At 36.4% G+C, this 22,022-nt stretch overlaps 2 protein-coding genes across 6 annotated transcripts; one reads left to right on the top strand and one right to left on the bottom strand.

The window, feature by feature from the left end:
• The first annotated feature begins 14,824 nt into the window (after positions 1–14,824).
• LOC113281756 lies at positions 14,825–16,753 on the top strand. 2 transcript variants are annotated; one of them, XM_026530581.1, is made up of 6 exons: positions 14,825–14,975; positions 15,134–15,231; positions 15,375–15,650; positions 15,725–16,133; positions 16,212–16,293; positions 16,377–16,753. In XM_026530581.1, the coding sequence occupies exons 1-6, from the start codon at positions 14,950–14,952 to the stop codon at positions 16,566–16,568; spliced, it is 1,083 nt and encodes a 360-aa protein (XP_026386366.1). In that variant the 5' UTR covers positions 14,825–14,949; the 3' UTR covers positions 16,569–16,753. The 2 variants fall into 2 exon arrangements, with proteins under 2 accessions (XP_026386366.1, XP_026386367.1); XM_026530582.1 differs by having other exon boundaries at positions 14,875–14,975; positions 15,159–15,231.
• Positions 16,754–16,794: 41 nt separating this feature from the next.
• LOC113281757 (EID1-like F-box protein 2) lies at positions 16,795–21,132 on the bottom strand. Of its 4 annotated transcripts, none has more exons than XM_026530583.1 (5): positions 20,852–21,132; positions 20,619–20,734; positions 20,451–20,515; positions 18,096–19,035; positions 16,795–17,176 (listed from the first exon to the last, which is right to left on the bottom strand). In XM_026530583.1, exon 4 carries the CDS (start codon positions 18,896–18,898, stop codon positions 18,143–18,145), a length of 756 nt encoding a protein of 251 aa, XP_026386368.1. In that variant the 5' UTR covers positions 18,899–19,035; positions 20,451–20,515; positions 20,619–20,734; positions 20,852–21,132; the 3' UTR covers positions 16,795–17,176; positions 18,096–18,142. The 4 variants fall into 4 exon arrangements, with proteins under 4 accessions (XP_026386368.1, XP_026386371.1, XP_026386369.1 ...); XM_026530585.1 differs by having other exon boundaries at positions 16,828–17,176; positions 18,123–19,035; XM_026530586.1 differs by lacking the exon at positions 20,451–20,515.
• Positions 21,133–22,022: the final 890 nt, after the last annotated feature.

The raw sequence follows: 22,022 nt of genomic DNA, 5'->3' as shown, positions 1-22,022 counted from the left end.
AAAACTATTTGGTGGGAAAACAAAGTCAATCTGGGGATCATATCCTGGGAAAACCACATCAACCAGAGGATGGGTTTCTAACGACTGAACTTCTTCCTAGACAGCATTAGGTTCGGGAAAACGAGTATGAAGGTAATCTTGTAAAATTGTCGAGGCAGAGATATCAAGTCCTAAGTGAAGGGACTTTCTGAGAGTTAAAGGTAAGGCACTAGGAAGGTGATAATCACCCCCAAACTTAGAGTTTTCAGTGTCTCTAGATAGACTAGTTACAATCTCCCTAATTTCTGGATCATTAGATTCTTGAAAATGGTCAATTGAATCTTCTAATTTATTATCAGGTAGTGCATCTTTACTCATCTCTACGGGTATATCTTATTCATCTAATACTATTGTTTCTAAGTCGTTAGACTCTAAAACAGCATTTTCGGAATAAACCCGTTCCTCTAAACCACTATCGGCTTCGTAATCAAAAGGAAAAACTACATCGTCTAAAACGGTGGCATCCCTAATCAAATCCTCGTCCTTTTGAATAGGAGAATAATCATAAAAATTATTTGGATTTGAACTAGAAATAATATAATCATTATAAAGCTCAATTGGATTAATAGATTCCTGATCACTATGCCTACGTATTTCAGATTCTTCATTACTACTATCCTCATCATCATAATAGTACAAAGATGATTGAACCTTATCTAAATAAGTAGTGTCTTTTTTTCTAGCCTCTTCCTCTAAATTAGGCAAATATTCACTATTGATATCAAGGGTAGAATTAGAAACCCTATTTTGGAAATTTAGATTATTTCGAGCAGCATTAGCCAACTGTTCATTTTCTGCCTCTAGACGTGCCTAAATTTCACTGAGCATAACACTTATACGTTTACCACTCTCGCTTATCATCTCAGAATATCGTGTACACTCTTCTTTTGAACTATTCATTGCAACTAAACGTTTATACGTCCTTTCAATCCGTTGTTGGGTCTCTTCTAGAGATGAAACAGGTTCAGAAATATCATAATCAGGACTAGTTTCCAAAAACGAGTAACCAGTACTACAGTGTTCCTGATTTTCTTGCTCGTAAGACCAATTCGCGTGTGGATAGTAATTGGGCTCACCATGGTATGAACCATAACCTTGAAAAGGTTGGCGTTCCCAACTACTATTCCCACCATGGTCATAAAAATGATGATGTCCAAATTCAAATTCAGATCGATACTCATTATATTGGCTTCTGTCATACCAGTTCGACATTCTTAATTGCAAGGGAATTCTACACAATCACAAACAAAGCTGACTCGACCAAATCAAACCTACTGATTTCTAGCAAACAAAAAGCATGATGGCTCCACTTAGATTGTTTCTAGACCAGCTTTTAATCCTTCGAAAGGGAATTCGTTACAATTTAAGCAAACCCCTCTGGAATCAATCCGAGTCAAAGTAAGTTGAATTGAGGCGAGGGAAGCTCAGTGGAGCTTTGATACCCAAGGCCTCACCGCTATCACAAGGCGGCGCAATCACGCATTCAACTCACAGAAACCATCATGAACTTCGAAGTATGCTAAAAGAGTAACCAATATTTTTCGAACGAATTTCCTACTAAGCTCGTTACCCTATAGGTCTCGTTCTAGTCAAATTTTTAAGCTTAGGTTCGCGTTTGGTTTCGTTTTCCTAAAGCGGGCAAGAAGGAAACGGTGATGAAATCCGAGTCCTTATCTTAATTTGGCCAGGCCTTGCCCTTTACTAGGAAATTAAAACAACCCTATTCAAATCCTCAGCATATATTCACCTTAAGTCATACAATAAACCCGCTGACAGGGGATTCGCGGGTGTTTCGAAAGCTTACCTCCCGTACCAGACGGGCGCAGAACCGCTGAAGTCGACTCGGGCCACTGACTCCGGTGTCAGTGTGCAAACCCGAGGGGCCGAGACGATATTGTAATCGTCGTCCTTCCCTGCAAACAGTTTATATTTAATTATTTTTTTTATATACCCTTCCGTAGGGTTTAAAATTAAAATAAATTGTCCAAAGTCCAGTCCAATGAAAAGAAATACAAAAAAAAAAAAATAATAATTACAAAAAAAAATGGAAAGTCTCTTAAAAAAAAAAATAATAATAATTCTCTCTCTCTCTCTTTTTTCTCTCTTTTTTCTTTATTTTTTTGCTTTGTCTTTTTTCCTTATCTTTTAGCTTTAAGCTTTGATTCCAAGGTCTTTAGTATCCAACTTCAAACCTGTAATACAAAGACACAACCAAAGAGACGTAAAAAGAACAAATGGAATAATAAAAATAATAAAAACCTAAAAATTCTACCTAAGCACAAATCCGCGTCGGCGGCGCCAAAATGTGATGATATTTTTAAATGATGTTGTAGTAATGAGGTTCAAACTCTCGGACTTGTGAAGATTAAATTTAAAGATTTGATAAAATTATATATACAAAAATATTAACAATGGGTGAGAGGTACTAGGACTAAGGATTTGGATGAATTCACTACACAAGGTTCATTCATATATTCTTTGACAATTAAAACTCAATAAAATTAACATGGACTCTGATTTTGCCAAGATAGATTCTTAAAACATTGATTGTAAATCCTAAGCATGATGTATCAAAACACCTAAGCTAAGCATACATCATCAAATTAAATAACAACCAATTAATTCAAATCATATTTCAATTTTAAATTAATGCAAAAGTCATAAAAAAAGAATAAAATAAATTTACCCGTGTATGAAATTCACCCTCCTCCGTCGTCCCAGTGTTGGGTTTAGCTCATCATGATAAAAACACGCTCAAAATATTTATTTATTGCTCAAATGGTGTTTACAATGAAAAGAAGAAGAGAAAATGGTGTTAATCGGGTGTTTGCAACGTTTATAATCGTTGCATAATCCGTTACAAAGAACGATACATATGAAATGCTGTAGTCTTTGGGAAACTACGACCCACACTCCACTGTCGTTGTCCTTGTTGAAGAACGACAGTCTCTTACAGTCTATTGTTCTTCGTGTTCATCTTCATGCAGCAGCAGAAATAGAGTTTTGTTAAACTCTGATTTCGTCTTCCCTAGCTCTCCCTAGCTCCCAAAACTCTCGACCCCCCTTCCTTGTACCTGGAGAAACTTATTTATACTCAACAGGGCCCTCGAATCTCTCCATAACTTCAAAATATTTCCCATGACTCGGCAGTAAAGAGAAAATATTCTCGGATTGTTTTCTTTCCTTTCTTGCCTACTCACGCTGTCAACCAGTGTTTACACGCTCCAAACATGCTCCCAGATCATCAAGGAATGTGTCAAGACGTTGCAAACGCATGCCATCTTCCATACAACATCGACACAATCCCGAGTATCTTTTCTCAACCACGTATTCCCTGATTTCTTTAAACCGAGAATCAAGCCCAACTGGATCGATTCCAACAACCAAAATAGCTTCCCATATCCATATCACGTCTACCCAACAAGAATCAGAGGTTTAGTCTACCTCGAACCCCTCCAAATATCCGATTGAAATCTGCCAGGAAAGAAAAAAAAAATCCCGCCAACACTGAAATTTGAATTTGAGAAGAAGGACACCCCTTATCCAGTGGTCGCCCCTTATCCGCTGCTGGAGTTCGAATAACACATGTCCCTTGGGGTGTCTTTAGTAATTTTTCTGGGGTGCTTCCGGTGCATTTCTGCGGTGCCTTTAGTACTTTGTCATGGGGTGTAAAACACTACTTTTCGAGCCCATTTCGCCGCAAGGACTTACTTCTCTAAAATTTCCTACAAAGACATAAAATAACATAATAAATACAAAATCGAGCACTAACAATCCATACAAATGAGGCATATTAGACACATAAATGCGTCTATCATATACACAAATAAAATGTACCCTCATTTAGGTTTATGTAACCGTACCTAAACGTGTACACCAGGTTGGTTCACAAATAGTTAACCGAGGTTAGCCATATGATTACTCTCATATCAACCTTATTCATCTTAGCCATAACTAGTTCAAATGAAACTAGTCAAAGAGTTGTTCAATTGTATAGAAAACACAATCGAAACCAAATTGGTTTGATTCACTTGAATCAATCATGAACATTATAGCCACGGTTTGCAAAGATTGTATTCCTTATGGTATTTAAATGTTTAAATCCATGAACTGACCGATTTGACAAAGTAACCAGCTTAAGTATGCGTATGGGTATGCGTACTTAAGCAACCGGATTTTGAGTTTGTTAAGTTTCCAAACTCAGCAGAAATTTTCGGTTCAAAAACTTTCGCCAGTATGCGTACGGGTACGCATACTTATCTTGTCTCCTTCACCAATTTCGTATACACACATATGCATACTCTTGGTTCCCGGGTTATGGATTTATACACTAATGTGCGAACACACTATATATGCTTATATCTAAAAATGGTTACATCCTCAACTCTTTATTTCAATCATTGAAACATTCTTCTATAATGACAATAGCCGTTTTCACACACTATTAGCATCAAAGCAATCTTCAAGATATTGAAATAATCATTATCGAAACATTCCAAGCCTACATCAAATGATTGTATCACACAAACCACGTAAGATGTTACTCGGCAATTTTCTCATGATATAAGAAAAACTTGGTTGAAGCGAAAGCTTACTAACACATATTTCGAGAAATATGTAAGCGAGATATATTCAGCTCGAAATCTCAAATGTGTATAGAGAAAAATATATCGTAACACGACTTATGTCTCAATATAAGAGATAGTAGAAATAGACTTTCCAAGTCATAGATGAGTTCAAGTCTCCACATACCTTTTGTCGAAGAAGTTCCACAAGCTCCCCTTAGTAGTTGTTCGTCTTCAAGAGATGAACTCCGAGAGATCTAAGCTCAACTACATTATCTATATCCTAGTTCGAGACATCTATAAAATAGGATAGAAATCAAGACTTATAGTTTTGATCATTAACATTGACAAACATGCTTGATATAGAAACACATGCGAGTTCGACCGAGTAATGCTCTAACAGTCTCCCCCTTTGTCAATTTTAGTGACAAAACTGTCAATACATATGGATTACAAAATAGATAAAAATTGTAGCTTCCCATCCACATGCTTGATCTCCTTGTCATCTTCAACACGACTCGAAATCTTCGTCACTTTCAAGTACTCCATGATCCTAAAGGTTGTAAGTTCAACATCATAGTTGTTGAAGATCCGTAGATATAACAATGAGAAAACAAAATGCTCTCAATCATTTTTATACAGCGTCATAATATTATTACACAACATCAAAGTCCAATTGTATCACAACCTTGACAACAATACTATGATGATATTCATCACTCCCCTTAGTCAATACTTTATCTCAACATGAAAACCACTCCCCATTACATAATGATCCGTAAACCATATGTATTTGTAGTATCACACTACACATTAATTCTCCCCCTTTTTGTCAATATAAATTGGCAAAGGTACGAAAACTAGTGGGATCCTCATGAAATTTCCATGGAGATACTTCAAGAGAACACCATACCATCTTATTTAGATGCCATCATAAAGCCGAAGCTAAGTGCATTCATCAAGGAGTTAATAAAGATACAAGATAACCCCCAATATTCCATAGCCGCACTCCCCACAAAGATTTGGCAATTAAGCACAAGTTCAATATGAACTCTCCCTCATATAATCTCATCCCCGAAGGAACAACAAAGGCGACCTTACTTTCACAAGAAAAGAACGATTTCTTTGGACAGAATCAAATCACATGAAAACATGGATTTGAATCCAAATAATTCAATTGAAATAACCACAAGAGAACCTATGGTTAGTTCAATCGAAAAATACAACCAAATTTATCACAAGAAAACCCACGATTAATTTGATTGAAATACACAACCAAATTAACCACAAAAGTGATCAATTCAATTGGTCACGCTCGACATAAGAGAACTTACGGAGCAACAACTAAAATAACCAAAAGAGAATGATCAATTTAGTTGGTCATGCTCAAACTTAAGAGAACTTACGGAGCAACACAGTATATGCACAAAAATGTGGATCGGAGATCGACCAATACTGCGGAATAAGCAGGCATTCATTCTATTTTCCATCACTATTTTCACAATGACATATAATAGACTTAATCCTTGTAAACAAAAGTTTTATCCTTTCTTCCATCAAAACAATGACATAAAAGGATTTAACTTTTGTAATGTCAAAACTTCATTCTATCTTCTATCAATACATTCATACCGACATAATAGAGATAACTTTTGAACAAGTATGGGACAGTCACAGGTTCACAGACGTAAACAACATATCCCATAACAGTTTGCAATATATAAAATCATAAAGATTAAGATTGCAAAAATCATCTTCCAAAAACTTATAATTTAAATAAATAAATCTAAAAACATTGAAGATGAAAATCATTGGACATAGCTATGTGTACTCACAATAATGGCTATTCCAAACCTAGTTATTCTTCTAAAAACATAAAAAGAAGATTTACTAGATATTGAGACCTCTGAAGAATTCTTTATCGTCCCCAAACTCCTTGTCGTCAACAGCCATGGGAACATAAGGTTCATGGAGAAAGGAGTCAATTCCAACAAACCTTCTAGGCTGATGATGTCAAATCAGGGCCTTCTGAATTTCGAGAGTTCTCATAACAAAAGCCTTTATTTGCTGAATCTCTTTCCTTGCTTCCTTCAACTCTTCAAGAACATCAGAAAACTTCTGAGAATTTGAAGGACAACTTTTGGCTTCCTCACATTCCTTCTTTTTCTTTTCAAAGTTGGAGGTAATAGAGATTTTTCTTTTTCCTTCATGATTGATGGCTTAACAATCATATTAACATCTTTTCCATTAGAACACATGATGCTTGGAGTCTCCATACGTGTATGGGTTTGTGAGAGGAAATCACAATTTAAACTCAATAGGCAGTCTTAGGATGAAAAAAGTTTCATAGAAGGAAAAAGGAATATAGGGTTACATAACCTTTTAACCACATAGGTTCACGCACACTCAATTCACGACCCTAAAGAGAGTGGAATTGACGAGAATAACCCTCTTTTATTGAATACACGGGGAAGTCTCTTCCAATATCAATTGAAAAGGAACGAATTCCAAATTTGCAAATCAAAGCAAAAAACAAACTAAAAAGAAGAAAAAAACTATATTTTTTTTCTTAAAGCCTGAGGTGTGCACAATCTTGTCTCTTTTTGATCAGGCACATGAGACAAGATGCAATAAAACAACACAATCAAGTTGTGTTGTGGTGAACAACAATTTGTCCACCATACCCTTTTTGAAAGGAATTCATAGAACCCTATCTATCAAATTGTTTAAACCATACTCTTTTCTCTAGTGGTCTTGACCTATATTTGGAAACCAACTTCTTTGAAGAGGATAACATCTTACATACCTCAGCAGTTCTTGTTTGCTAGGCGATTTTCTCTTCATTGAAGTCTCTTGACATGTCTCATCTTGTGTTTGTACTTGAAACATTTTTAAAGTTCATGACCCTTGAGTGAACAATAAGAACATGTCACTGGATAAGATAATTCAGACGCCCGTGATGTGCAAGCTGCTAGGCACAAAGTGGAACCTGAAAAATCAAAAATAGAGTTTCCAACAGAAAGGTTAATTTCTTCTTCCAGATTGGTTGAGTCTTCTTCTGGAAGGATATCAAGATTGATGTATGTATTGCTACAATTATCAAAATCAATATCTTCACAAAGAAGTGCAACACTCGATTTTTCGTCTTCACTGGAATCATAGTGATCAGACATTTCATCAAGATTTGCAGAAAGACCTTTATTTCCAGTGTATTTTTTACGATTCAGACATTCATTTGCAAAATGACCAAAACCTTTACACTTAAAGCACTAAGGCATATCCTCGTCATCAGCCTCGTCAGCATCCCTGTTTTTAGGAGGAATGCAATTATGAGGTTTAACTGATGACATAGGTTTGTCTCAAAACCGTTTAATTCTATTGAATAAAAGATCCTTAAACTGTCTTGTGATCATAGAGACTGATTTGTCAAGATCTTCATCTGATGAATCGGTCTCAGAAAGATCATCCTCAGAAACATAAACACTTTTACTTTTGTCAAGTAATTTAGTGTTCCTTTGTGCTTTGAAGGCAACATCCTTTCCAACTTTGGATGTATGCTCATGATCAAAGATCTTTAGCTTTCCAATCGGCGTATTTCTGGAGAGAGCATCAAGGTTATTTCCTTCAACGATGGCATGCTTCTTAGAATCGTATCTAGGTGGCAGCGATCTGAGAATTTTCATCACAATGTCCTTTTCAGGAATATTCTTACCCAATGCAAAAGATGTATTAACAATTTCAGACATTTTGTGATTAAACTCATCAAATGATCTTCATCTGCCATAAGAAGGTTTTCCCAATCGGAATTAAGGTTTTGAAGCCTAGCTTCCTTTTCACTGGTATTTCCTTCAAATACGGTTTCTAAGATATCCCAAGCACATGGTACATTTAGTCACATGGTGCTGAAGATCTGGGGTAATGGCATGTATGATAGCATTCAAACCATCGGAGTTTTGCTTTGCAACAAATATCTCTGCATCATCGTAGGCACCAATGTTCTTTGGAACGTTTGCATTACCTATTGCCACAACGGGAGCCTCGTAGCCATTAACTACATAAACCCATGATTGAAAATCACGCGCTTGAAGAAAGGCACGCATAGCAATTTTCCACCATAAGTAATTTGAGCCATCGAAGACTGGTGGTACGTTTATAGAGATAGCACCTCTGTCCATATCAGATCGCTACAAACACAGACTTGTAAGGTCTTTAACGTGTTTGCCTGCTCTGAAACCAATTGAAAATGCGGGGGGGTCTAACAACCAGACCAAATAATTCGTTTGGCAATCTGAGAGGACTTACTCAATACACTTTCTAGAGAATCAACTAGACAGTCAGACTCAATCTAGAATAAAGTATATCAAAGAGTTTTATATCTCTAACTCTTAATTCAATCCGCAATCAGCGAATAGAAATCTACGAGCCCGATTGAATATAAGAGGAAGTACTTGAACGATACCAAAGACCAATATTCAAGTGTCAATCAATGTAAAATCAACAACCCAAGGTTGGATATTCTAATTGATTGATCTTAACGCACAACCTGTGATATTTCAATTATATAACAAAATATAATGCGGAAAAGAAATAACACAGAAACCAGAATTTTGCTAATGAGGAAACTGCAAATGCAGAAAAACCCCGGGACCTAGTCCAGATTGAACACCACACTTTATTAAGCCGCTACAGACACTAGACTACTACCAATTAACTTCGGACTGGACTATAGTTGAACCCTAATCAATCTCACACTGATTCAAGGTACAATTGTGCTCCTTACGTCTCTGATCTCAGCAAGATACTACGCACTAGTTCTCTTAGCTGATCTCACCTACAACTAAGAGTTGCTACGACCCAAAGTCGAAGAATTGATAGAAAAATATGTCTCACACAAAAAAGTCTATAGGATTGAATAAATTTGTCTCCCATAGAAATACCCAATAGTTTTTGTTCCGTCTTTTGATAAATCAAGGTGAACAAGAACCAATTGATAACCCGGACTTATATTCCCGAAGAACAGCCTAGAATTATCAATCACCTCACAATAAACTTAATCGACTAGCGAAACAAGTTATTGTGGAATCATAAACGATGAGACGAAGTTTGTTTGTGATTACTTTTCTATCTTGCCTATCAGAGATATAAACTCTCGAGCCAATTATTTCAATTGCACTCAACACGATAGAAACAACAAGATCAGATCACGCAACTATAAAGATAGTAGTTGGGTCTGGCTTCACAATCCCAATGAAGTCTTCAATTCGTTAACCTACAGGGTCCCGAGAAGAAACCTAAGGTTAAAGGAGGATCGACTCTAGTTATGCAACTGATAACACACAAGAGGTGTGGGGATTAGGTTTCCCAGTTGCTAGAGTTCTCCTTTATATAGTTTTCAAATCAGGGTTTCCAATCCAAGTTACCTTGGTAACAAAGCATTCAATATTCACCGTTAGATGAAAAACCCGATTCAACCAAGCTAATATCTTTCAACCGTTAGATCGAACTTAGCTTGTTACACACAAATAAAATGTACCCTCATTTAGGTTTATGTAACCGTACCTAAACCTGTACACCAGGTTGGTTCACAAATAGTTAACCGAGGTTATCCATATGTTTACTCTCATATCAACCTTATTCATCTTAACCATAACTAGTTCAAATGACTCAAATGAAACTAGTTAAAAAGTTGTTCATTTGTATAGGAAACACAATCGAAACCAACTCGGTTTGATTCACTTGAATCAATCATGAACATTATAGCCATGGTTTGCAAAGATTGCATTCCTTATGATTTAAATGTTTAAGTCCATGAACTGATCGATTTGACAAAGTAACCATCTTAAGTATGCGTACGAGTATGCGTACTTAAGCAACCGGATTTTGAGTTTATTAAGTTTCCAAACTCAACAGAAATTTTCGGTTCAAAAACTTCCGCCAGTATGCGTACGGGTACGCATACTTAAGGTGACTAGTTTAGGAGTTTGTAATTCCCAAACTCATCAGATATTTTCGGTTTGAAAACTTCCGCCAGTATGCGTACGGGTACGCATACTTATCTTTTCTCCTTCACCAATTTCGTATACACACATATGCATACTCTTGGTTCCCGGTTTATGGATTTATACACTAATGTGCGAACATACTATATATGCTTATATCCAAAGATGGTTACATCCTCAACTCTTTATTTCAATCATTGAAACATTCTTCTATAATGACAATAGTTGTTTTCACACATTATTAGCATCAAAGCAATTTTCAAGATATTGAAATAATCTTATCGAAACATTCCAAGCCTACATCAAATGATTGTATCACACAAACCATGTAAGATGTTACTCGGCAATTTTCTCATGATATAAGAAGAACTTGGTTGAAGCGAAAGCTTACCAACACATATTTCGAGAAATATGTAAGCGAGATATGCTCAGCTCGAAATCTCAAATGTGTATAGAGAAAACTATATCATAAAACGAGTTATGTCTCAATATAAGAGATAGTATAAATAGACTTTCCAAGTAATAGATGAGTTCAAGTCTCCACATACCTTTTGTCGAAGAAGTTCCACAAGCTCCCTTTAGTAGTTCTTCGTCTTCAAGAGATGAATGCCGAGAGATCTAAGCTCAACTACACTATCTATATCCTAGTCCGAGACATCTATAAATAGGCTAGAAATCAAGACTTATAGTTTTGAGATAGCAATGCATGCGAGTTCGACCGAGCAATGCTCTAACACAAATGGTTCTAAAGATCCCGTCGATACTTTGATTTAGTTTGGGTGACCCTTATATCAGAAAGAAGGTTCTCAAGAATAAACAAACAAGGTGCAATCAGAGTTTCAACAACCGTTAGTCAATCAAATCAATAATCGAAAACTAAAATAACAATACAATTATCTAGTTTCCCATCAATGGTACTCGTAGAGCTTCTTGATCCCACAGATGTCTTTAAACGACCGGTCCTAAGAGATTTCACATAATTAGGGTACTTTCCTCTCCGGATAGACGACTCAACCAGAAAAAACAAGAATGAAGTTTGCCTGGCTCTTAGGATAGTTCGCAAGAAATGCAAACTCAAGTACTTATAGACCAAGGTTGTTTGGACAACAATGAAATTCCAAAACCGAAAATATTCTCATTATATGCATTAAACTTCTAGTATAACACATTAACTAATAATATTTTCCAGAGGATATGCTTTAATTGTTGGTAATTAAAACATATATTATGAAAATTATAATTAAATGCTTTTCAATATTTCGGTTTGGGATCACCTTGAGTATGAAGGAATATCTTTGAACAATTAATGACAAGAGTTATGTACATGTTCAAATAATGTCGATATCTAGAAGTTTCTCTCAGCAACCCTAATTCCAAGATCACACAAAACATAAAGAGATATGTGAATATTGGAAACTCGGTTTTTCTCCTTGGGAACAGTTGTATTATGATTCACAATTTAAGTTGTGACCGGTTATACCATGTTTCCAAAATAGGTTGTGACCGGTTACACCATGCTTTCCAAAGGTAGCTTGTGATCGGTTACACCTTACTTTTCAAATTAGCTTGTGATCGGTTACACCTTGCTTCCCAAAGTAGCTTGTGACCGATTACAACTAACTTCCCAATGTAGCTTGTGACCGGTTACACCTTGCTTCACAAAGTAGCTTGTGACCGATTACAATATGCTACACATTATAAGTTATGACCGGTTATACCTCAATTCTCAACATAAGTTAAGATAGGTTCTACCTTGTCATCTTGTATTGGTCTCAAAAGATATTCAATAAAGAACCGGACCAATCATGATTTCCCTTTTGATTATGAAACAAGTTCATGCATCTACTTCCTTAAACCAATGTAATAATACATAGTTTCCTAGGATTAAATCACACCCATATCTTACACATAATATGGGTATGAAGTAACTAAATACAAAGATTATGTTGATGTTGTATTTACGAAGTTCCAAAAGATAAGCGTTTATACTTCGTAATTCAATAAATTCCTTGACACTTTGATCATAATGATAAGACCAAGTATAATCACTAGAGAGTATTATACATATATACAACTTCACATGTTATGTTTTCAATATAATACGACTTGAAAGATACATTAGGAATGGAAGCAAGTCAAGTCAGTATTACTAACCTCAAGTGGAAGGATGATGTCTTCATCGCAGTCGTTACTTCTTCTCATTCTTTAGGTCTTCAGAAGAATACTTGTACGTCTCAACATTCCTAAACTTTCTAGTCTAACCTAAACGAAGTTCACTCTAGTATTTAATCAAGTGACTCTAGATGAATTTTGGTATTAAAATATGACAACCAAACTTGACATACCAACGCTTGGTGAGTTCAACCGAGCTATGCTCTAACAAGATACAAGAAAAACCTAATGAAACAACAAAAACTATTGTCAATCGCATTAACACCAAAAGTCCATTTATTATGATGTTTCTTACAATTATGGATTGACAATTAAGGACAATCAAAATTCCAATTATCGCCATGCTTCCTACAATGAAAATCAAGCTAGAGAAATGCCTATCCATTTTAAATTCAATTGGGAAAAGCTAGAATTATTATGTCACAAAATCAGCATCTCAATACATAGTCCAACGAATGAAAATGAAATGGCAGGTTTTAGCTTAATTCTTACTGATTATGCTAGACATTGTAAGGGGGAAGCTGGATCTCCAGATTCCTTCACCATCAAAGAAGATCTGATTCGTCAAGGAACAACATCAGCTTTTCAATGGGCGGGAGATCTGGGACACAAGATGAAAAGAATTATGCATCTCCTGATTGAAGAACACGTTGTTGTTAAAGGAGGAAGATTCAAAAATACTATCAATTGCAATGAGAATGGAACTCTAATTAGAAAATATTACTTATTAAATTAAATCTTATAAATTTTGTAACTAATAGAGTTGCTAGAAACCCTGTGAAAATTTGTGGGCAATATCGTGGAATCGAGGACTAGTCTGGATTCAACCTCATCTCTCTTATCTTTTGTCAGGACAGTAGTCAGTTAGATATAAATTTGGAGACTCAACCCTATGATATCGACACTGTAAATAGCGAGGTGGTTAGTATTGGAGTGGTATAATGCGCTCTTGATTTTCTCTCTTTTCGGATTTTAAAATAAATAAATAAAAAAAATCTTATTGTTGTGATTTTTAAACCAATCATAAGTATGTCTAATAGAAGGTGAAAATATTATTTTTTAAATGACAAATATGAAGATGTTAAAGAAAGTATTAGCTACACCTTCGGAACGGCCTCAAGCTAATTCCATATCATCAATTTTATTTTAAAAAAAATTTTTTTTAATAAAATCATGCTAAAAAGTTATCTTTATGTTTATCTAAATCAAAAATACATGGCACAACCTTAATTATTGGAGATAAATATTAAGAACAGGGTCTTATTTAGGCCTAGCTAAACCACAACAAATGGAGGTTTAACAATGACCACCACATGGATCTTTTTGACTACTATTGAAGATGCTATTAGCAAATACACAAAATTTGATTTCGATTGCTGTCATTTGTGAAAAAAAAATGGCTACAATAGGAATCTCAGCCTTATAGATTTTGGCGTTGTGGTGATCCATCAAAATTACGAGTATCACACATTAGCCGACTAAATTGGGGATATGCTTGTTGAAACTTGAAAGAATTTCGCCTACCGGTGGGCTAAGCTGAATGCGTTGCTCCCGCTTGATTAGACTGGAATAATGCATTATAGTGGAAGGATGATGACCTTTACACTTCTCATATTCTTGGAAATGTGATTCTATTCTTGCCAACAAAGATGACTTGTGGGTAAGTTTAGAACCAAAAATGGAAACATAGTTTCCATCTTATAGGAAGACAAATAAGATGGACGAAAAAAGACTGCTTTGCAAACAATATTCATCTTCTTTTTGACTTTTCTATATTATTTTTGCTGATCAAGAGAAGCAAAGTAGGAACCAAAAAGGCCTGGACCAACCGAAAATATTGTAAACCAATTGTTGTAAGCACAGCATCAAAGTAAATTTATATGCAAAGGAAACGGATTAACATAATTAAATAGATCGAAAACCTTAGCATCAAGAAAAAGGGGAAATCCTTTACTTCAACAGTCCTTAACATGCAAAGTATATCCAACTTTGCTTTGTAATCACCCTCTCATGCACCAAGTTCACCAGCAAGGCCTAAGATTAAAATAAACTATCATAACTTCACTATCTTGGGTTTTCTCATCCTTCAAATAAACACCCCTTGTGTCTGTCTTTGTTCATTATACTTCCAGAGAAAACATACACAAAAATTATCAAAGAAGTTTAAGCAAGAAATGGAAAATTTGGTCAAGCAAATGAGGTAGCGGAACCTCCATCTCGCAGTGTTAAATTATTTCAGTTAATTTCTCTTTAGCCCAAGTACTCAAACTTCATCCTTCAAGGATTATGTATTTTCCTACAATTAGTATGCACATTTCTATAAGTTTTGATTGTCCAATGGATTAACGAAATTATTAGGGAGAGATTTTCTGGTTTTGGACAGGATAATCAGGAAGGAGTAAATAGCACAAGACAGAGACGGTTAACACCACAAAAAACACAATCCTTCAAAGGAGGTAAGTTTCTCTTACAATTCCTTTACTAACCTTGCACTGAACTAATATACTACTTAAAAGCTTTCTGAACAGAAAGCCATAATCTGAAGTAACTAATAAAGCTAAGATATTGTAAAGAAAACTAATTCGATAATTTACTACAGATAGAAAAAACTGGTTCCAAAGGCAATTTTCAGGGCAAATGAATCCAGATAAAGAATCAAGTGAAAGTATAGAGTTTGCAACCGTAGTTGCAGCCGCAGCATTTGCTGTAAGCTCACTCGACGAAGCCGCAATGCACGACCAGAAAAAGACAGGGCTAGAGAAGGCTTCGACCAACAAGAAAAGAAAAGAAGAAAACAGGATTGTATTGGCAGAACAAGGTCAATCTAGACGGTTTACGGGGAAGGAGATGGTAAATGTAGAACAGGCAACAGCAGGTAAAATCAACAATCCATCAACTTCTATAACACAGCTTGACTTAATGGATAAACAATGAGGTGATTTGTGCCAGGTAAGGGCTCTACGGAAATTGTAGAGATTGAAGATGTAGATCAACAGATGCCAAAAGAGAAAGCTTTACCTCTGCCACCACCAATTCTCAAAAAGACTCCAACTTTTGCTAACCAAAAAGAATCTGCTGGTCGATCCCAAACTATGGAAAAGACTCCAACTTTTGTTGTTCAAAAAGGGTCTGCTGGTAGATCCCCGACGATAAGAAAGACTCCAACCTTTTCTGATGCACACCTGAACGATACTACCTACAAGAGAATTGGAATAGCAGAAGAAAAAAGGCCAAGTGGAGATCTTGTACTCTCAACCACAGGTGATGGACATCAAAATACAAACACAATGGCTAGCGGGGGTCCAGACATGCAAGCAAGAGCATGGGAGGAAGCTCAGATGGCAAGAATAAAGAAACGGTAACTTCATACTTTCAGTGGTAACATCTACAAAACTAGATCTAAGTTTTATTCATTTCACTAACAACAGAAATCCAGGTATGACAAGATGAAATCCACCATTGATTCATGGGAAAATGAGAAAAAGACGAAAGAGAGACTCAGAGTTGATCGAATAGAGGTCTGTTAACTTATATCTCGGAATCCATTTAGATTAATAAAGCTAAATAACGTGAACTGATCGCTAATGTCATGAAACTGCAGAGCCAATTGGATAAGAGAAGAGCCAGAGCTTTACAACATTATCGTGCCGAGATCTCAAAGATTGATCAGGTAGCTGGAGGAGCTAGAGCGCTTGCAGATGAAAGAAAAAAGAATGAAGAAACTAGGGCAAAAGAGAAGGCGAAAAAGATTAGATTAACAGGAAAACTTCCTGCTACATGTTTCTGCTTCTGAATATTAACCAGTAGTGGTGGCTGATATTCAGGTGTAAGGAACAATACTGTAAATTTGTAATACACAAATGTCTAACGAAATGTATGTAATTATTGTGCCCAACAGCTGCACCTCAAACTATTAATTGTGGCATAAAGTTGTGATTTATAAATTATCTAAAAAAGCATTGAGCTTTTTGACGTTGCGAGAAATTGATAATAGCAGAACTTTCATGTACCCAAATATAAAGCTAACATGCTAATCAATCATGGATCGGTGATATAAATTCTACAGACGTTGATGCTATTTCAAATATACGGATCATAGATGTACAAAGTCTACAGACAACATCATAGTTCAGAGTAACACAAAACACACAACCTATAATGAAAAAAAAAGGTCAGCAATAGCTCCAAACCTTTTTGACTGGGCAGGCATAATACTAGCCACAGTAAGACAGGATGCATCTTAGTGTAAGAAGTTCTTCAAACTCTTGTAAGAAAACAGCGAACAGGACTCCATGGAGAGTTAAAGAAATTGAATAAGGCCTCGCTTCAGCTTCATCGCGCCATGTATCAAAATATCCACAGCATCAACAAACAAATCTCAAGCTTACAATGGTTAATGATCTGTAGAGGAATAAAGAAAGAAGAAATATCCCATTACGTAAAATCAACAATAATCGGTTCAACCGAAATAAAGAAAGAAGAAATATCCCATTACGTAAAATCAACAATAATCGGTTCAACCGACGACGATGATAACTATATAATCTATCCCGTACCTGAACCACCGAAACCCAGAATATCACGTTAATGGACTCTTAATAATAGAAGTTTATTAATTTGGGGGGATTTCCTTGAATAGATGCTAGTCTCTAATATAAGACACAGTATGTTTCACAGAGTTCTTCACTTTCCAAAATTGGCACTTCTGGTGAAAATGTCCTCAATTTCCAAACATAGCAACATGACAAGCTTATCAACAGGTTACATAATTGGACGTAATCTGTAAGGGTTCCTCTTTTGAGCAGGGAAAGGCCTAATAAATCTTAAACCATTGAAACCTTAACCAGCTACTGCTCCAGAAGTTTGCAAGCTGAAGCAGAGTAACAAGGCTGTGTGCTACCGTAAATGCTAGCAAATGGGCAAAGAAGGATAACTAGAACAAAACACGAAGCAGCATCCAGAGCCACTGTCGTACACACAAGACAATGTGGCTGCAGTTCTCTACTTAGTGGGTCTCACCAACCAACCACTGAAGCAAATGTGATTTTTGATCTTCCTCATGAAACTAGGCACTACAATGCCCTAATAAAAAGTGAATATGGTTGACTAAGGGTGCAAACTTGAGAAAGAATAGTTAGCCTGTTATATAAGCAAGAACCCTAACACTACACAGCAAAATTTGCTAGATCGCCAAAAATAATTGATAACTGATACTAAATGATTCACGTTACCAGGTGTCCAAACATGGGAAATAAAACGAACCCAATCAAAACAAAACACAAGGGCTAAGTAGCAAGCGAATAAGGATATGAGGTATTACATATTATGTCTGATTAAGAGCCCAAACCTGAGCATTCCCTAGCACCACTATACTTCAGATGCACCCTCTGAATCAGACAGAGGTAAGAGTGTGCAGATCCCGAGCATATGTCCATTGAGGCATACATAATATTCAACACATTCATCATAAGCACCTAACCTGCCCCCAGCACTACGTGGAACCATGTTAGCTTGTAGCATGCTCCACAGCTTTGCTTTGCAGTATGGGCATACTTCTGTTGGGTGGAACTTGGCATCTCTATCAATCAGCATCTTTCTAACTTTAGACACTGAAAATGATTTAAAAATTCCTCGAAAGAACCCAAGATCACCCTCGTCTCCCTGATCGAGATGCTCACATGGGTCTGACACGTACAACACATCTGATCGGCACTGGGGTAAAAGAAAGCTCTTTCCTGATGTCCTGGAAAAGCGAGTCCTGTACACAAAGTGCCCTGGGACTTGTACATTATTGAAAAGGCCTCCCTTGGTGCACCCAGAACAGTACAGGAGAAGTTTCCCAAGTGCCTTCCAGCTTCCATCCACGCTGTGACTCCCACTAGATGCCAAATCTTCCAACATCTTTGGGGCTCTAGTATGGCAGAATTCTTTCCATAGAACTCTTTTAGCAAAATCATCAAACCATTTGCAGACACAAGACAAGGTGGCAATCATCCTAGGGTTCCAATTTAATTGTTGAAATGCGAGCAAAATCACATCTTCACTTAGATGACCTTTTGTACATGGACAACTCGATGAGTGTATACAACGGTACTGCTTCACATGTAGCTTTGTGTGGGGCATGACGAACTGATCAGGATCACCAAGAAATCGAGAATCTCTGGGGTCAAGAACTTCAAATTTCAAACTCAAAATCACACCTAAAAGTGATGATTTTAAGGCTTCTAGTCTCGATCAACAACAAAGATCAAATACCGAATCTGAAACATAAAACTCAGTTAGAAATTTTAAATAGAAAATAGGATTCATAACTTCAAAAGTTCAATTAATACGGCAAGCGTAAGAATTGAGATTGCCCCATTCAGCCATCTAAGACATGCAATGTTGTGCCCAGACTCGAGAGGTTCATATTGTTCCTCAAGGCTTCACAGGATCAGGCATCAGAAACGAAAACTAAACATTCAACGGAAGCTAATGCACATAGAACACACAAGACACAGAGATTTACGTGGTTCGGCAATGGCCTATGTCCACGGGGAGCAGAAATTCACTTCATTCATATATCAGAGAATACACAATGCACATGACACCCAACACCCATTCTTCTTCTTCACATTCTCAACTCACTTTCAACTTTCTCCCAACTCTCCTAACCCTAAAGCTATGAGAGGATCTACATCTTGCTAATGGAGAGATTACTTCTCTTTTTAGTGAGGAGATTTCTACAACCTAAGGGTTTAGACAAGACTAGTGTAGATGATGTAGATACCTATAACCTAAAGGTTATGCCTTTATTTATAGGCTTACAATACTTCAATTAGGAAACCAAGCTTTACTCTAATTTAGGAAATCTAAACTAGCTAAGATAGGAAACCCTTACTTAGATAGAAGTCTAAACACAATTCCAACATGCAACTCCTACAGAAATTATGCACTCTGGCAATCTTATTTATTATACCAACCAGAAACAAGAAAGTAGAATTTCTGCTGCAAATATCTTTTAGTACAAAAGAAAAGCAGCTTCACTTTTAAGTTGCAGATACCAAAACTTTTCTGTCGGAGCGACCACGTCTGGATTTAAACTAGATATTAGGATGAAATGACAAACAGTACTGTACCATAAAAAGGCTATCTCCTTTCTAGTTTATCATTCACTAATACTTCTTACTTCAGTAAGGTCTCTAAATCTTGAAAAGGTCCAGACAGGTAAAGGGCATAAGATTGTTATGTTAACCCGTTACATATCCTAAACATTATAATTAAAAAATTTAGGCTGCACTACAACATTTCTTATCCCAGGGGAAGTCTGTTCATCCAACAAGTAACCAGTAAATGACTTACAGAAGCGAATAAGTGAAGCAGTAGCAGAATATGTTAGGAAGTAAGTTGCCAACATGCAACACTTGCTTTCCTTCGTCTAACAATTGAAACACAACTAATCCATAACAAGGACATTAGAGTTTCACAAAATGTCAGCTGATCTTCGAGGTCCCCTCAATCTCCTTAACACCAATAACATATTCTATCAGTCAGGAGCTATCTATTCCAGCAAACTCATTAAAACAAAATTTTCTTTCTCATCCGTTTCACACTGAAGACAATAGGTCCAACAATGCCGATTACCATAACACATAGTATGCCTACTAACAAAATGAAGACTTTCAAAGTGTCTTACCTAAGGTTTTCATTCGTGTGATTTCCAAACACGGCACAGAGTGTTGGTATTCGGTTTAAGATTGGCTACTCGAAAGAAGTTCACAAAATATAAAACCGAATCAGTATCGAAATACGGTTTCAAGGCATAATCACTTATGACAGCTAAAGGCATAGTTTAAGTTCATACCCCAAGAAAGACATCCAATGAAATCTAACAAAGTCTAAAGAGAAAGTGGCCACAAAGATCTAAAATCAAATAACTGGATCCAAATTGAAACCAACAATCAACCCATTTACAAAACCCTGAAACAAATCAAAAATCAAACAGAAAACACTGTTGATATTGTAATTAACATGCAGAAATTCAATCAAAAGATTCAATTAATCAGATAATCGAAAAGAGGAACAGAAATTTCTTACCTCATCAGCAGAAAAGGTGGTTTTCTTAATATTTTTTCCAAACCCTAGATAAATGGGGCTTTCTTCTTCTGCATGTACTATAAAGGAAGTCAATCTGAAAGTGAGGTTTTTGTGGAGTGAGGTTGCTAAAATGATTGAAATTTCTAAACTTTTATAAGGGTATTTGTGTCTGTATAGAAATTCTTCAACTGCTGCTGTTGTCTTGTGTGTCGATGTTTTTGCCTCTTCTCACATTTCCCAGTTGATGTGAGGGAGACACAAAGAGAGAGGGAGGAGGCCAGTTTACACTTTAGATGTGAAAAAATGAAAATTATAAAAAAAAAAATCAAAAAGATATATCGGCAATAATGGGATTTTGTCAGGACTAAAAGCCATTTAAAATGATATAGAGGTCGTATACTCGTATTCGTGCACAAAACGAACCGTAATGGCTAGAGCCTTTTATATATATATTTTTTAGGCAAAAGAAATGTAAGTGTAAATAATCCACGAGTCTAGGTGGAGTAATCCTAAGTAGTGAAGCGTCGATAGTAGATGGACCGCGAAGCACCAAATCATATTACCTGGTCTTGGCGCGAGAAAAGAGATATCAAGGGAATCCGTGAAGGCAATACGTGTAAAGGTCGGAGGTGACTGAAGAGATGGCCATCGAGTACAAGAGCAATAAATGCACTGACAAAGTGGTTGAAGAGAGAAGAAGAATCTGGTCAAAGTAAAACTCGGCTAAATATATCAAGGGCGATATCGACACTATTCATTAAGCAGACAATGTCGGGCAAGGGAACATCGGGAGGAAGTATTGCTAGGCTCGGCTCAGAACCTCGGGCTAAACCCTATTCCTAACCCGAGAAGAACATCAAGATGGATGCACCACAGCTTACACTGTAACTTAGATGTATCATCACTCACGGTTATAAATAGAGGGTCATGTAGAGAGTTGAGAGGTAAGTAATCAGTGAGGGAAGAGAGAACACCAAGAGCTTAAGAGTGAGACTTGAGAGTTTGTAAGAAGAGACGTCATTTGTAACCTTGAATCAAGTAATAAGATCATCCCTTTATTCCCGTGGACGTAGGTAATCATACCGAGCCACGTATATCTTGTGTTCTTGTGCTTCTCTTATTTGTTTACTTCATTAGGAGTGTGTATGCTTATCTTCGGATGTAGTTGTAG

Source organism: Papaver somniferum, chromosome 5 (assembly GCF_003573695.1).
Source record: "Papaver somniferum cultivar HN1 chromosome 5, ASM357369v1, whole genome shotgun sequence".
NCBI lineage: Eukaryota > Viridiplantae > Streptophyta > Magnoliopsida > Ranunculales > Papaveraceae > Papaver > Papaver somniferum.
The sequence above is the reverse complement of the archived record's forward strand: the minus strand, read 5'-3'. Positions and strand labels throughout refer to the sequence as shown.